The 18,025-nt window shown below is 35.5% G+C and overlaps 2 protein-coding genes across 2 annotated transcripts; both read right to left on the bottom strand.

The window, feature by feature from the left end:
• Positions 1–1,697: 1,697 nt before the first annotated feature.
• LOC122589599 (L-type lectin-domain containing receptor kinase IX.1-like) lies at positions 1,698–3,752 on the bottom strand. Its single transcript, XM_043761913.1, has 2 exons — positions 3,410–3,752; positions 1,698–3,340 (listed from the first exon to the last, which is right to left on the bottom strand). Exons 1-2 carry the CDS (start codon positions 3,750–3,752, stop codon positions 1,698–1,700), a joined length of 1,986 nt encoding a protein of 661 aa, XP_043617848.1.
• A 1,249-nt stretch (positions 3,753–5,001) lies between these two features.
• On the bottom strand, positions 5,002–5,610 carry LOC122589589 (L-type lectin-domain containing receptor kinase IX.1-like). The gene has a single exon (XM_043761900.1). It carries the CDS (start codon positions 5,608–5,610, stop codon positions 5,002–5,004), a length of 609 nt encoding a protein of 202 aa, XP_043617835.1.
• Positions 5,611–18,025: the final 12,415 nt, after the last annotated feature.

The following is an 18,025-nucleotide window of genomic DNA, read 5'->3' as shown; positions in this document are numbered from 1 at the left end:
ACTTAGAAGCGTGATATGGGACGTACCCCGGAAATGTGTCGGTCGAAATGGAAGGATTTGAAACATAAGGTGTCGGGTTTTTGTGCTATCTACAATGTTAAGAAAAGTAAGATGTTGAGTGGTCAAAGTGAGCAGGATGTGTTCAAGGTGGTCGTGGCATTGTATATGTGGAAATACAATAACAAGTCCGGGTTTCCGCATGTAGAGGTGTGACAAATTTTGAGGAAAGGCCCGAAATGGGCGGAGGTTCTTACATTGGAGGGCATTTGTGATGAGTCGGGTAGCAAAAGGGCAAGAACGGAAGGGTCAAATGTTAATGTCCGTTCATCTGGGAGGCATCGGTCCATATTGACTTGAACGAGGACCAGTTGGATCAAGAAGAAGAAGGTGGGAACGACATCGATGCACCAGTACGGCCTGCTAGACCCGTGCCACCCCGTCGTAGAGCTAAGGGTAAGCAGTCGTCTACATCCGCCTCCACCACATCTGAAGAATTCTTGAAGATGGTTGCCGAGTTGAAATGCGACAATGAGGATAAAAAGAGAACTCGAGAGGAGAAGATTCAGATGCAGAAGGCGATGATGGATAGCTATATGGCGGCGGAGGAGGCTTGGAAAAAGCGGGAGGAGGAGATGACACGGATGGTCCAGAGTCAGCAGCGATAGAACAATATGGACTTCGTGATCAGGCCACACAATCACCTCAGCCGGCCGATGTTGGAGATGGATTTGGCACAAAAACGCGCCATTTGTGAGCAGTACAGATGGTCGTTGCCTTAGTTTATGTTGTTTAAGTTGTATGTTTTACTTGTTTTATGTGTTTGAATAAAAGATTATGTGTTGATGTTGTGTTTTAAGTTGTATTTTTTATTTATTAAATTAAATGTTTAGTTATTATTTTTAATAAAAAAAAGTAGAAATTAAATTAAATAGAAGGGGGGGGGGGAGGGAGGGTAGGGGTGGCGAGGCGCTCCCCCACCCTTAAAGATGACATGAACTGCAACTTTGATTTAATATGAGGAAAATGATAAATCCTTCTAACAAATCCTCCTAATATATCCACTTGTAAACACATGTAATCCACTAATTTTCTTTCCAAATCTCACCCTTTGATTTTTCACATGTCACAATCCTATTAATTAGAAGGATTTGTAGGCTAATAACTTAGGAGGATTGATCATTACCCTTAATATGAATTTTACACAGATGATTTGGCAAGAACATGATATATAAGGTTACTATACACCGATAGAATTTATGATTACATGAAAGACGCAGGATTCATCTATCCCCACTAATGTAAGTATATTAAGAGTCATTTAGATAGTAAGATAGTATGATAGGACATTAGGACCTTGGTAACTATAATCTGGAAATGGTTAACACACATAAAAGAACTTTATATGAAAATAAACGTTACTTATAAATAATAATCGATCATTAAGTAATCATCAACCATCGTATCAATCTTTTTTAACTGTGAGAAAAAAATTTAAATGACTAATACATAAATTGAAATGAAACAAATATTTGCTAGTAGTTGCTACAAACATGTAAAGTTTTAAAGTGACTTTTACATTTATTCAAATCAAGCATTCACTTGCTACAAACACATACTAAGTTTTCAGTGGACGTTTACATGAATTCAAATCAAAGATATGCTAATTACATTGAACATATAAATTCTTCCAATTACATTTAACCACGGAGCAACGCAGCTGTAGAAGAAGTTGCTGCTGACGTAGGGAGCTTTGAGGGAATTGGCGTGCTAGAACGAGAACTTGAAGAAGAAGGTATGATTTCAGAATGCATAGTATAATAAACTACTGGAGGATTTGGAGGAAGGTGAGAAGTGATTTCCGACATCTTTGATGGGAGTTTACTCAGTTTGGGCAGGGGAGCTTCATAGTTCAATACTTGATTGGCTTGCCTCATTGATGGGCGTTGGTCTGCGAGAGGGTGTGCACACCATAACCCAACAGTCATCAACCGCTCAATTTGTTCCTTGTTGTCTGAGCCAAGAGACGGATCAGCTGCTTTTTCAATATTCCCAGTCTCGTAGAAATCCTGAACCCATTTTACTAATACCACTGGTCTTTCCGGAGCCTCTGGTCTTTCAGGAGCCTCGTACTCGATGGCTTTTCGCCCACAAGCTATTTCAAGTGCAACTACTCCAAAGCTATATACATCGGATTCTTTGCTTGCTTTTCCAGTCTCCCCATATTCAGGAGCCATGTAACCCAATGTCCCGGCCAATTTGGTTCTCTCAGAGCTTTTGTCATGGTCAACCAACTTAGCTAACCCAAAATCACCGAGCTTTGCATTGAAATCTGAGTCCAACATAACATTGCTCGATTTAATATCCCTGTGCAAAATACAATTCCTGCATTCTTCATGAAGATATGACAAAGCACAGGCCAGGCCATCTGCAATTCTTTTTCTCTTGTCCCATGTCACCTTGCTTTCCTGCTTAAACAGATGTAAATCTAAGCTCCTATTTTCCATATACTCATAAATAAGCAGGAGCTTGCTTTTCTCATGACACCAGCCCTTGAGTTCCACCAGATTTTTGTGCCTCAGTTGGCTGATTATTTCAACTTCTGCAGTATACTCCTTGATCCCCTGTTGAGAAGTCTCGGACACCCTTTTGACCGCAATATATGTTTCTGCATCTTTCAAAACACCTTTATAAACCTGTCCGAAACCTCCCTCTCCAAGCTTGTTCTTACTTGCAAAACTATCAGTTGCCAGATCAATATCTCTGTAAGAAAATTCTTTTGGTCCAGTTCCCTTTTTTAAGTCTTTGGTCAACTTCTTATGATTTCTCTTTTCAGTTATTCTGTATCTAATCTTCCTCCATATATAACAAAAAACAAGGATAGCCAAAAAAGAAGGTACAACAACTAATCCAGCTATTAATCCCACCTTATGACCTGCCCTTTTTTTCGGGGCTTGGGGTGGGGATCGTGGTGACTCCGTTTGTTCGTCTACCTGTAGATTTGAACTACTGAAACTCCATGATAAAACTGTAATTTTCTCAAAATAATGCTGGCCGCCTGTTGCTGAAAACCCAAAAATAACCCATTCAGGTAATACCTTCCTTAGATCAATGATGTAATTAAGGTCAATTACACCATTTACATCGTTAGTGACGACATAAACACTAAAGTTTTCCGACACAGAGTTATACGTAACGCTAGCTCGACAGTGTGCTCCTTTTGTTATATTGATCGACCATTTCTTAAACACGGAAGAATTAAGAGAGTTAACATTAATGCCTACATGACGATTTGGTGAAATCTCTATTGGATCCCATGGTTTGTTCCAGAAAGTATCAAACTCTACAGCGACAAATGGATATAACTCGGTGTTGGATTAGTTAACAATCGGAAGACCCAGGGTCGCATTACTTGTTGTCACCGAGTTATTCTTAGCAAGGAAAAATGTGAGGCCATAGGCATAAATTTCATTAACTGTAGCTGACTCGATTACGAATGAGAAATTGGTAGAAAAGCTAGCTAGCTCACCAGAGGTTTTGTCCCATATATGAAGCGATTTGTAGTAAATCCCCCGGCCTCCTGATTCGTTTTTGTAAGGAATCAATTGCATACCGTCGGTGGTAACAAAAGCATCACCCGTAGTAACTATATCAGTGTTCTGATTTTGTGGACTGATATTTGGAAAATCAAAACTGAGTGAATCAGTTATATGAGGGATGATGAAGACAAGAAGAAAGTATATTAAGATGGCCATATAGCTAGTTCTGGTATATAAGCTCTTCTTTTTTAGTATATATGCATAAACATCGTATGTACATTGCCTACTTATAAATATCATTCGGCCCCTTTTAAATTCTCGGACTTTTCATAATCGTTTTCAAACCCACTGCACACATGAAATTTCTCAGCTATTTAATTTCAACGTACTGTCACTCTCGTTTGAAAGCCATACTCTATCGAATGCATCTATTCAACAACAATTTAATTTTTTAATACAACTTGTATTTAAAACCTAATTAAGATTGTATTTAATACAACATGTTTGAAAGCCAAATCGAAATGTCTTGCTATTTTGTTTGCATATCGATCTTTGTCATTATTTAAATCCAAATTTCAGGCTTTGGGCATTACTAAGACCTCTTGAATTATCAGACACTTCAAAATCATTTTCAGACCCACTGCATACATTACATTTCGATGACTATTTGCATACCTAACTTTGAATCAGAGGTTGATTTCGTTTATCACTCTCACTTGAAATCCATACTCCATCTAATGTGTATACATCATTTTTACAACTTGATTTAAAAACATAAGATTGTGTTTCAAGTTTCAACGTTTACTTTTACCAAATCCAAATTTCATCCTATTTTGTTTGCATTCTTGTCATTCAAATCCAGACAATGAAGATGATCCATGCTTCTAAAAACTTGATAATCGATCTGCTTATACATTAAGTTATCATATGTATTAGTTTGACTCCTCTGAAATGTGCGCCAAACTCATCACATCACAGGTTGCATTTGGGCTTCTCGGTCTCTACATGTAAAATGGCCATTACTCTGTTCTTAAAATATAGCTTGATATCATACGTGAATGACTTAATGGTATATGTGAACGAATCCGTACACTATAAAATTATATCTAATAGTATATATAATGTTCATATGTTAATAATTCTCACATGAACCTTATCATACACATATATAAACATCACCACATGCTAATAAGTAAATGCTTGCAATTACAATTAATTGAATAGCAAAACATGAAAGAAGTAGTTGAAGAATCACCAAGTAATAAAGGAGTTTGAGGGGCATTAAATGCTATTTCTGGCATCATTGATGGGAGTATAGGCAAGGAAGCTTCAGAGTTCAAGACTTGAATGGTTTGCCTCATTGATGGGCGTACGTCTGCGTGAGGGTGTGCACACCATAACCCAATGATCACCAACCGCTCAATTTCTTCTGTGTAGTGTGAGCCAAAAGACGGATCAACTGCTTCTAGAAGAGTTCCAGTCCCATATAGATCCTAAACCATTCTACTAAAGTTGTTTGTCTTTCCTCATTAGCCGTGTACCCGATGGGTTTTTGCCCACAAGCTATTTCAAGTGCAACAACTCCAAAGCTATATACATCGGATTCTTTACTTGCTTTGCCGGTCATCACATATTCAGGAGCCATGTAACCCAATGTCCTGGCCAGCATGGTTGTCTTAGAGTTTTTGTCATGGTCAACCAACCTAGCTAACCCAAAATCACCAAGCTTTGCATTAAAATTTGAGTCCAACATAACATTGTTCGATTTAACATCTCTGTGCAAAATACATTCCTTGCAATCTTCATGAAGATATGACAAAGCAGAAGCCAGATCATATGCAATTCTTTTCCTCTTGTCCCATGTCAACCAGCTTTTCTGTTTAAACAGATGTAAATCTAAGCTCCCATTTTCCATAAACTCGTAAATAAGCAGGAGCTCGCTTTTCTCATGGCACCAGCCCTTGAGTTCCACCAGATTTTTGTGTCTCAGTTGGCTAATTATTTTAATTTCCGCAGTATACTCCTTGATCCCATGTTCAGAAGTCTTGGACACCCTTTTGACCACGATATACATATTACTATCTTTCAAAAATCCTTTATAAACTGTGACATCCGTCACCAAAACTGGTAATTTATTATAGTCTCTAACTTACATTCCAAATCTCTTGACTAGTCAATATGCCTATATAGTATAACAAGCATAGAAATGTGGTAATCATTTCCAATATGGGATTTCTATTACTTGAATTTCAATAGTTTAGGATTGAGATATTTGATTTTCCTAAACGTAGATGACTATAACTATCCCCGTAATTTCTAAACTTGTAGTTGTTAGTCATATTTATTTCTAGACATTGATAAATTAATATACGCTATTTAGTGGTGAACAAAATCAATAATTATAAAAATAATATATAATCAGTATAAGTAGTAAGATGGTAATAGTAATAGTAAAATATCATATGTTTAGTAAAAAAATTTCGGTCATATATATATTTTAACAATTTACGGTGAGCAAGGAATTTTAATTCCATTAGAATTCTTATTATGCATTAAGTCTAATCATAAACTAACTAAAACACTTATCTCCATATATATAATTATTGAATAACTATACCCTAAACAAAAAAAAATAAATATAAAAACTCTGTGGTTTCTCCTGCCGTCGAACAACACCAACAAAGCTCCATCACAAAACACAAAAAGAATCTTGATCACTTTGTCAAAGATTTTTTGGTGAGTTTAAATCACTTGCATTATTATTATAAAGATCTCTTATATAAGTTTATAGTTAAAATTCTTATAGTATTATATTTTATATTTGTCATGGTATCTAAGGAGTGATCATCAATCTTGGGGTAAATTACTTATCTTTTCTTTTTATATATATAACTATATTTTTATTTATTAATCTTTATTTATAAGTAACCTATTTGATTAATATATATTATGGCAAATTTATAATAATGAATGAAACGGTTTTTTTTAGGGTTAAATCAAAAGATTGAAGTATAAATCATATTAATGTTAAAAGTTTATGTATTTATTGTATCATAATAATTAATGTAATTAGAGAAATTCAATTATGAAGGCATGGAAATCATAATAACAGATATAAATAGGTGTTGGAAAGATTTAAAAGTTTATGTATTAATATTAGTTGTAGTAGTTTTTAAAACAGTAAGTTTGGGTTATTTCAGAATCTGGACAGATTCGGTTTGTTAACTTTGAAATGTCGTATCTTGGTCATGGAAGATGGTTAAGTCACGTTTTTGGTGTCTAAAATAAAGTTCAGGAAGTCTACTTTATGGTGGAAGTGGTTTCGTGTCAAAATATGAAGTTTAAGGTTGTCAAACGAATTTTATAACAAAACTGCGCAAAGCTAAGTTTTCCGAACTGATTTAGGTCGAATTCAAATAGTCATATCTTGGTTGATTTTACGAACTGGAAGATTATTTTTTTGCCAGAAATATTTTTAAGATGTTAAGAGTGTACAGTAAAAATTTGGATTTTTTTTGAAGCTTCGAAGACCCTCAACTTTTATAAAACTTTTCTGCGCGCAAACAGTGAATTTTCTGACTAGTCTGTGATTATGTAATTTTAAAAATAGTTAACGTGTGAAATAAATTAATTAAAAATTCAAATAAGTTTATAACACTCTAAAGTTATAGTAGTTAAGATTTGAAAACTTAAATTGGTCGTTTCATCTTAATAAAAAATAGATAAATTTACCAAAAATTTCAGCGAATATGAGCTTATAGATTTCAATCATAAATCATTAAAACAAATACTCTATATTAAGTTATGTGACTTGTAACTTAATAATATATGACAAATCAGTTGTGAATATTTTTGAAAGTAGCCATATATGTACATCATCAAATACGGGTTACAATGGATGGTTCTTGACCATGTCCATAATTGTAACTTGTTTATATATATATGTTGTGTAGATTCTAGCGATCTTGTTGGACTTGCATAACTGCTTGCTTGTTGAGGTGAGTTTCGTGACCCCTTTTTATTTTATTTATTTGGGGGAAAATGATGCTCGAAACACTTTTCATTTCTTTAGTAGTTGTGCCAAAACTTGTTTGTTTTCTTGAACAAATACGTGTAATTATGAAATGTGTATGCTAGCTTGTTTGTGTTGATTCTATGATGCAATAGATGTCTGTTGATATCTATTGAAGACTATTTGAAATCTATCGACCAACTATATACTCCAGCTGGTAGTTGTTGGTATTAGAGTGTGTGATTGAGATGTTGGCAAGTAGTGATGTGATTGTGTTATTGGCAAGCAGTGATGAGTTTGTGTTGTTGGAAAACTATGATGGCATTGATCGGTATTTGGTAGGCATACATGCTACTACATGTTTATATTTATACTATTGTTCAAACCTCATATATCATGCACAACAAACTCATTTGTATTCCTTTAAACCTACGAACTCACCAACGTTATGTTGACATTTTTGAGCATTCATTTTCAGGTAATAACAATGCTTAAGGAGAGTGAGCTTATGGACTTTAGGAAGACCAATAAAGAGATCCTTCATGGACTTCTAGATTGCATTTGAAACATTGAACTCAATTTGAAATTTGCTACTTTTTTTGATATTTGAGGTGTGTTGCTTAGACTTTCCGCTTGTGAAATTTACATTTATTTGAATTTCATTTAGTATGACTCTATTAAAAAGTCCATGTGCTATTGCTAATCTTTTTGTCATATCCTACAATTCCGCCTAAGGTGGGTGTGACATATTGGTATCAAAGCCATGTTATAAAGAATTAGGTGGTTTGGCCTAGACTATAACCTAAGTACCCTCATATAGTGTACATTATAGGGACTATTTGTGCATCGTATATGTGTGAGTACTTTCATTAGATAGCACTAGTTATGTGAGCCTTATATATGCGTTTAATTGCTAATTATGATGAAGCTTTATGTGCTTAGAGTAGTGCAAAGTTTTGACTCTTACATTAACGTAACTAGTTTTACTTAGCCATGGCACGTACAAAGAAAACAGCCCGTAAGAGTTGCATATGGAGGGACATATACGCCCGTTGACAACGTAAAAAGAACGTCGCAGCTAACAAGGAAAACCCCGCTCAAGAACCATCTAAGAAGCCTAGGGTTCCCTCTGAAAGTGAACCGTCAGAAGACACTAACTACTACCCTAAGACGGTTATAACCGTCGACTCTGAGAGTGAGCCGGAAGAAGACCCGGACTATGATTCTAAGGCAGACTCCGAAAGAGTTCATAAGGAAAAGACAACGAAGGCTGCGATAAAAGATAACGGAAGCTATAGTCCTACCAGCTCAGTAAGCTCTCAAGAGAGCCGGATCGGACCAGCACGACAACAAGCTCCTTATCCTCCCACCATTTCCTCCAACTCCCCTTATGACGCCACTTGCACGTGGGAGGGCTATCCTTTAAGGACTAACTAGGAATCCTATCAACTTTGCATTAGCTTCTTTTCTTACTTTCTTAGTTTTTGGATTTTATTCTCATGTCTTGGATTCCTTCTTTCGAATTTGGATATTTCTTGGATTTATGAAATTTTTAGGTTGATTGATTAATGGAAATGTCGTGCTTGGTATATGGATCTATGTGTATTATGGCATTTATTTATGAAGGATGTGCTGAATTTGTGACATGTGAATTTAGACGATAAAAACATGTGTGGTGGGATGTTGTTGTAATTACGGTGCGCAACGTAATTACAAATGCATCACAACACACGCGCTTATATGACCAAGTTTGCTGATCAAACTCAACACAATTAACAAATTGGACAAGGTGTAAGAAATTTTGCCATGTGTAGTAGTTATTTATAGAAAGTCATCATCAAGTACTTATAAATCCTTTCTCTTTGTGTAGAAAATGAATAGAGGAGGAAGAAATGGAGGACGTGGAGGTAGAGGTGGTGGTTGTGGCGGAAATAATGGGGTTAATGATGGAGAAGGTGATGGTGGCAATCCGGATATTGTAAACATGATCGCTCAGCAAATAGCTGCCGCTATTCCTGCTATTGTTACTCAAGTGACCGCTGCTGTTCTTAATGCAAACAACAATAACACTAATAACAATAACACTAATAACAATAACAACAATGAGAACAACAATAACAATACTGAGAACAATAATAACAATAATGAAAATAACAATGATGGTAATCAGAATAATAATAATAATAATAATATCGGTGTTGGTCAAGTGAATGGCAATAACAACAACATCATTGGAGGCGATAATAATGGATGCACCTATAGGGAGTTTCAATATTGTAAGCCACCAGTTTTTGATGGAAAGGGAGGAACATTGGCAGCCACTAGATGGATAGAGAAAATGGAAGCTGTTATGGATATTAGCAACTGTGCAGAGAATCAAAAGGTGAAGTATGCCGCAGTTTCACTGACTAATAAAGCATTGACATGGTGGAACACTGAGATACAAGCTAGGGGTAGAGTAGCGGCTGTGGGGATGACATGGGACGAGTTTAAGGAATTACTACTGGAAGAATTCTGTCCAAAAAATGAAATGCAGAAGTTGGAAAATGAATTTTGGAATCATTACATGGTAGGAGCTAAACATGCCGCTTACACTGATCGGTTTCATGAGCTTTCCAAACTAGTACCTCATCTAGTTAGACCTGAATCAAAGAGGATCAAGAGGTACATCTATGGTCTTGTTCCCTAAATTCGTGGACTTGTGTCAGCAACTGAGCCAACCACGATTCAAAGTGCTATTCAGAAAGCAGGATCTTTAACGGATAAAATGGTGAGAAATGGCTCATTGTCTAAGGTTAATGAGAAAAGGAAGGATGGTACTGACACAAGTGGGTCAAAGAATGCTGATGGAAATAATAAGAAAGCTAAAGTGACAAAGGGGTTGATGGCAACGGATTCGACTAAGAAGGAATATACGGGTTCTGCTCCAAAGTGTGAAAAATGTCATTTCCATCATTTCCAAAATTTACCTTGCCGTTTGTGCACAAATTGCAACCGATTTGGGCACCTTGCTAGGGATTGTCAAGCGGGAGTCAAGTAGGTGGCTCCGGTGAATGTTGTTAACCCGATAAATAACCGTGGGACGTGCTATGAGTGCGGTGGTCATAACCATTACCGCAACACATGTCCAAATTTGAACCGAGCATGGGTTCAGAGGGGTAATAATCCCAATCAAGTACTAGCAATTGGTGGAACTCAGAATCAAGGAAATAATAAGGGATAGAGAGTTGACAATCAGAATCAAGTGATAGCTAATGGAGGGAATCAGACTCAAGGGAATAACGCCAACCAAGCCCGTGGGAGAGCATTTGTCATGGGAGCAAATGAAGCTCGACAAGACCCAAATATTGTGACGGGTACGTTCCTCTTAAACAATCACTTTGCTACAGTATTATTCGACTCTGGTGCTGAGTACAGTTTTGTTTCTACTAAGTTTATGTCACACCTAGATATAGAGGCCAATAGTTTGAATACTTATTACTTAGTTGAAGTAGCTAATGGGAAATTTGTTAGAGTCGATAAAATCGTTAGTGATTGTACCTTAGAAATAGAGGGTCATCTGTTCAGTATTAACCTTCTGCCTTTCTCGCTAAGAAGTTTTGACATAGTTATTGGTATGGATTGGCTATCGAAGCATAGAGCCGAGATAGTTTGATATGAGAAGGTGGTCCGTATACCGTTAGGGAATGGTGACATGTTGCTTATATATGGTGAGCGGGCGGAGGAAAATCAGAAGCACCTCATGGGAATGCAGGCTAACGAGAAGAAACTCGAAGATATTCCTATCGTACGAGATTTTCCACAAGTTTTTCCCGAAGATCTAACAGGATTACCACATATAAGACAAGTCGAATTCTGTATAGATCTCATTTCCGGAGCGACCCCAATTGCCAAAGCTCCATACCATTTAGCACCTACTGAAATGCAAGAGCTGTCAAATCAACTCCAAGAGCTCCAAGAAAAAGGCTTCATCAGACCTAGTCATTCGCCTTGGGGAGCACCAGTATTGTTTGTCAAGAACAAAGATGGTTCGTTTCGAATGTGCATTGATTACCGGGAGTTGAACAAACTGACAGTTAAGAATCGTTACCCTCTTCCTAGAATCGACGACTTATTCGATCAACTTCAAGGTGCGAAGTTCTTCTCGAAAATAGACCTTCGGTCCGAATATCATCAACTCAGAGTTAATGAAGCAGACATTCCAAAAACAACATTCAGGACTCGATATGGACATTTTGAATTCTTAGTCATGCCTTTCGGTTTGACTAATGCACCCGCAGTTTTCATGGATTTGATGAACCGCGTATGCAAACCATATCTGGACAAGTTTGTTATAGTATTTATTGATGACATCTTAATTTATTCGAAGTCTAAAAAAGAACATGAATCTCATTTGAAAATGATTCTTGAACTACTTTGGAAGGAGAGATTGTTTGCTAAGTTTTCGAAGTGCGATTTTTGGTTACAAGAAGTTCATTTCCTTGGTCATGTTGTGAATAGTGAAGGAATCCATGTTGACCCCAGTAAGATAGAAGCAGTGAAGGATTGGAAGACTCCTAAATCGCCATCAGAGGTTCGTTCATTTCTGGGTTTGGCCGGGTATTATCGACAATTCATCGCTAACTTCTCGAAAATCGCTCAACCACTTACTCAGTTAACCCAAAATGATAAGAAGTTTGATTGGGGAGATAAGCAAGAAAAAGCATTCCAAACACTGAAAGAAAAATTATGTAAAGCTCCCATTCTTACCCTTCCCGACGGTCCGGATGATTTTGTAGTTTATTGTGATGCTTCAAATCAAGGGTTGGGATGTGTACTAATGCAAAGGGGTAAAGTTATTGCTTATGCCTCTCAGCAACTCAAAATCCATGAGAAAAACTACACGACCCATGACTTGGAGCTTGGTGCAGTGGTTTTGCACTCAAATGTTGGAGGCATTATCTCTATGGAACAAAAAGTGTGATCTACACCAATCATAAGAGTCTCCAACATATTTTCGATCAAAAGGAGTTGAATATGCGACAGAGGCGATGGATTGAATTATTTAGTGATTATGATTGTGAGATTCGCTACCATCCGGGTAAGGCAAATGTGGTGGCTGACGCGTTAAGTAGGAAAGAAAGAATTAAGCTGAAACGAGTACTGACAATGATCATGGTGATTCACTCAGATATAAAAACAATGATAATCCAGGCTCAAGAGGAAGCATTGCAGGATATCAGTGTAGAAAAAGAAGGGTTGCGTGATCTAGATCAGCAGATGGAGCGTAAAGAGGATGGAGTATTGTACTTTGTAGGACGAATATGGATTCCACTTGCATGTGGATTAAGAACAGTGATTTTGGACGAGGCACATAGTATGAGATACTCCATTCATCCGGGAGCTGACAAAATGTATCACGACCTTAGGGATTTGTATTGGTGGCCAGGAATGAAAAGGGATATAGCCAGTTATGTCAGTGGATGCTTAACATGTTTGAAGGTCAAAGCCGAACATAATAAACCACCGGGTTTATTAGTTCAACCACAACTTCCCGAGTGGAAATGGGAAAGAATAACCATGGATTTTATTACAAAGCTGCCGAGAACTAGTAATAGACATGACAAGATTTGGGTGATAGTAGATAGATTGACGAAGTCTGCACATTTTATAGCCATCCGTGAGAGCTATACAATGAAACAGTTGGCAAGGATTTATATAAAGGGGATAGTGGCAAAGCATGGAATTCCGGTGTCTATTATATCTGATCGTGATAGTCATTTCACATCACGATTTTGGCAGTCATTGCAAAAGGCATTGGGAACACGTTTAGACCTGAGTACGGCTTACCATCCTCAAACCGATGGCCAAAGTGAGCGTACTATTCAGACTTTGGAAGATATGCTTAGGGCGTGTGTGATGGACTTTGGGGGAAGCTAGGATATTCACCTTCCTCTAGTTGAGTTCTCGTACAACAATACTTATAATTCAAGTATTAAGTGTGCTCCATTTGAAGCTTTATTTGGACGAAAATGTCGCTCACCTGTTGTTTAGGCTGAGGTTGGAGAAAGTCATTTGATTGGTCCGGAGATTGTACAAGAGACAATAGATAGGATTTTTCAAATTAAAGAAAGACTGAAAGCAGCTAGAGATCGCCAAAAGAGCTATGCCGACAAACGACGAAGGCCTTTGGAATTCAGTGTTGGTGATAAAGTGTTACTTAAAGTGTCGCCTTGGAAGGGCATGGTTCGATTTAGAAGGAAAGGAAAATTGGCACCAAGGTACGTTGAACCATTTGAAATTGTTGAACGGATTGGTCCGGTATCTTATCGTTTAAGACTACCAAAAGAACTAAGTAGGATACATGAAATATTCCACGTGTTAAATCTCAAGAAGTGTCTCGCGGAAACAACTTTGCATGTACGGCTAGACGACATTAAGATTGATGACAAGTTACATTTTGTGGAAGAACCAGTTGAGATCATGGATCGAGAACTTAAGACATTAAAACGTAGTAAGATTCCAATCGTAAAGGTCCGGTGGAATTCAAAGCGTGGGCCAGAGTTTACTTGGGAGCGAGAGGATCAAATGAAAACCAAATATCCACATCTATTTGATGTTACTACTTCTAACTATAACTCCAACAGAATTTCAAGACGAAATCCTCTCAAGTAGGGGAGACTGTGACATCCGTCACCAAAACTGGTAATTTATTATAGTCTCTAACTTACATTCCAAATTTCTTGACTAGTCAATATACCTATATAGTATAACAAGCATAGAAATGTGGTGATCATTTCCAATATGGGATTTCTATTATTTGAATTTCAATAGTTTAGGATTGAAATATTTGATCTTCCTAAACGTAAATGACTATAACTATCCCCGTAATTTCTAGACTTGTAGTTGTTAGTCATATTTATTTCTAGACATTGATAAATTAGTATACGCTATTTAGTGGTGAACAAAATCAATAATTATAAAAATAATATATAATCAGTGTAAGTAGTAAGATGGTAATAGTAATAGTAAAATATCATATGTTTAGTAAAAAATTTTCGGTCATATATATATTTTAACAATTTACAGTGAGCAACGAATTTTAATTCCATTAGAATTCTTGTTATGCATTAAGTCTAATCATAAACTAACTAAAACACTTATCTCCATATATATATATATAATAATAACTATACCCTAAACAAAAAAAAATAAATATAAAAACTCTTTGGTTTCTCCTGCCGTCGAACAACAACAACAAAGCTCCATCACAAAACACAAAAAGAATCTTGATCACTTTGTCAAAGAAATTTTGGTGAGTTTAAATCACTTGCATTATTATTATAAAGATCTCTTATATAAGTTTATAGTTAAAATTCTTATAGTATTATATTTTATATTTGTCATGGTATCTAAGGAGTGATCATCAATCTTGGGGTAAATTACTTATCTTTTCTTTTTATATATATAACTATATTTTTATTTATTAATCTTTATTTATAAGTAAACTATTTGATGAATATATATTATGGAAAATTTATAATAATGAATGAAATGGTTTTTTTTAGGGTTAAATCAAAAGATTGAAGTATAAATCATATTAATGTTAAAAGTTTATGTATTTATTGTATCATAATAATTAATGTAATTAGAGAAATTCAATTATGAAGGCATGAAAATCATAATAACAGATATAAATAGGTGTTGGAAAGATTTAAAAGTTTATATATTAATATTAGTTGTAGTAGTTTTTAAAACAGTAAGTTTGGGTTATTTCAGAATCTGGACAGATTCGGTTAGTTAACTTTGAAAGGTCGTATCTTGGTCATGGAAGATGGTTAAGTCACATTTTTGGTATCTAAAATAAAGTTCAGGAAGTCTAATTTCTGGTGGAAGTGGTTTCGTGTCAAAATATGAAGTTTAAGGTTGTCAAACGAATTTTATAACAAAACTGCGCAAAGCTAAGTTTTCCGAACTGATTTAGGTCGAATTCAAATAGTCATATCTTGGTTGATTTTACGAACTGGAAGATTATTTTTTTGCCAGAAATATTTTTAAGATGTTAAGAGTGTACAGTAAAAATTTGGATTTTTTTTGAAGCTTCGAAGACCCTCAACTTTTATAAAACTTTTCTGCGCGCAAACAGTGAATTTTCTGACTAGTCTGTGATTATGTAATTTTTAAAAATAGTTAACGTGTGAAATAAATTAATTAAAAATTCAAATAAGTTTATAACACTCTAAAGTTATAGTAGTTAAGATTTGAAAACTTAAATTGGTCGTTTCATCTTAATAAAAAATAGATAAATTTACCAAAAATTTCAGCGAATATGAGCTTATAGATTTCAATCATAAATCATTAAAACAAATACTCTATATTAAGTTATGTGACTTGTAACTTAATAATATATGACAAATCAGTTGTGAATATTTTTGAAAGTAGCCATATATGTACATCATCAAATACGGGTTACAATGGACGGTTCTTGACCATGTCCATAATTGTAACTTGTTTATATATATATGTTGTGTAGATTCTAGCGATCTTGTTGGACTTGCATAACTACTTGCTTGTTGAGGTGAGTTTCGTGACCCCTTTTTATTTTATTTATTTGAGGGAAAATGATGCTCGAAACACTTTTCATTTCTTTAGTAGTTGTGCCAAAACTTATTTGTTTTCTTGAACAAATACGTGTAATTATGAAATGTGTATGCTAGCTTGTTTGTGTTGATTCTATGATGCAATAGATGTCTGTTGATATCTATTGAAGACTATTTGAAATCTATCGACCAACTATATACTCCAGCTGGTAGTTGTTGGTATTACAGTGTGTAATTGAGATGTTGGCAAGTAGTGATGTGATTGTGTTATTGGCAAGCAGTGATGAGTTTGTGTTGTTGGAAAACTATGATGGCATTGATCGGTATTTGGTAGGCATACATGCTAGTACATGTTTATATTTATACTATTGTCCAAACCTCATATATCATGCACAACAAACTCATTTGTATTCCTTTAAACCTACAAACTCACCAACGTTATGTTGACATTTTTGAGCATTCATTTTCAGGTAATAACAATGCTTAAGGAGAGTGAGCTTATGGACTTTAGGAAGACCAATAAAGAGATCCTTCATGGACTTCTAGATTGCATTTGAAACATTGAACTCTATTTGAAATTTGCTACTTCTTTTGATATTTGAGGCATGTTGCCTAGACTTTCCGCTTGTGGAATTTACATTTATTTGAATTTCATTTAGTATGACTCTATTATAAAGTCCATGTGCTATTGGTATATCTTTTCGTCATATCCTACAATTCCGCCTAGGGTGGGGTGTGACATAAACCCCTCCAAAACCTCCCTCCCCAAGCTTGTTTGTCTCTGGAAAACCACCCGCTACCTAAAGACACTGGCAGAACTACACTAATACTAGGGGTAGCCTGAGGTATGTGTCTGTTAAATTTTTGTAGTATAATTTTTTTTAAAAATGATGTATTTTAGATTGGTTCTACATGTCAAATAAATATGAGATACTAGTCAATGCATCAAATTTTAAACTTTTGAAAGATTTTCCTATCAATATAGCTTATAAAGATGCATTTGAGCTAATAAATATGAAAAAAATACTCTAAAAGTGCCAAAAACTCTTAAGAACCCACTAAAAATAGACAAAAATCCTTAAAAGGGTGCTAAAAACTGTTAAAGTCTAGGCGTTATCGTTACTTTGCGACGATACGAGGCTAACGAAAAAAATTTGTGCTACGCGTCACCTACTGATAAACAATATATGAGAATTGTGTGTTTTGTATTGCTTGAATTGAATCTTACAATGTCCAATATATCGAGATTTATACATGAGTTGATAAACTAAAGAAGGAAACTATTGGCTGTAAATTACTAGATGATAACTATGAATTAATGATAGCAATCTTCTTATTATGGAAATGATGAAGAATTCTGATCCTGCAATTTTTGTAACAACCGTCTTAGAAATGTTCTTATTAAGTTCTTAAAAATGTACATTTGCCATTAGAATGGCAGACAGTTCAATTTATCTAAGTTCTTGATGTACTGTAGACCTCCATTATGTGCTTATAAGAAGGTCAATTTGATCTAAAATCTTGATTTATATGACGGGTTCATGATAGTGTGCAATGAGATAATAAAGTTCGGTTCATAAACTTTCATGCTCATTAAGGTTCTAGTTCACAATGTCCGCAAATGGTCCTTTCAATTATGAAGTCAATTAAATATGGGAAATGTATATATTGAAAAGATGAGAACCTTAGAGAGAGAAAAACTATCACTATTCCTTCTCTTCTTCTCTCTACTTTCTCACACTAAAACACCTTGCAGCCACATTTTTCACCCAAAAATTCATCCTTTGATTTTGGATTGTTAAATCGAAATCACTTGTACTTCTAGCATCCTTGTGATAATCAAAACGTGTTTCTGGAATCAAAGCTCAGGTAACAACAACAAATTATGAGTTTTTGAT

This window comes from Erigeron canadensis, chromosome 1 (genome assembly GCF_010389155.1).
Source record: "Erigeron canadensis isolate Cc75 chromosome 1, C_canadensis_v1, whole genome shotgun sequence".
Lineage (NCBI taxonomy): Eukaryota > Viridiplantae > Streptophyta > Magnoliopsida > Asterales > Asteraceae > Erigeron > Erigeron canadensis.
The sequence above is the reverse complement of the archived record's forward strand: the minus strand, read 5'-3'. Positions and strand labels throughout refer to the sequence as shown.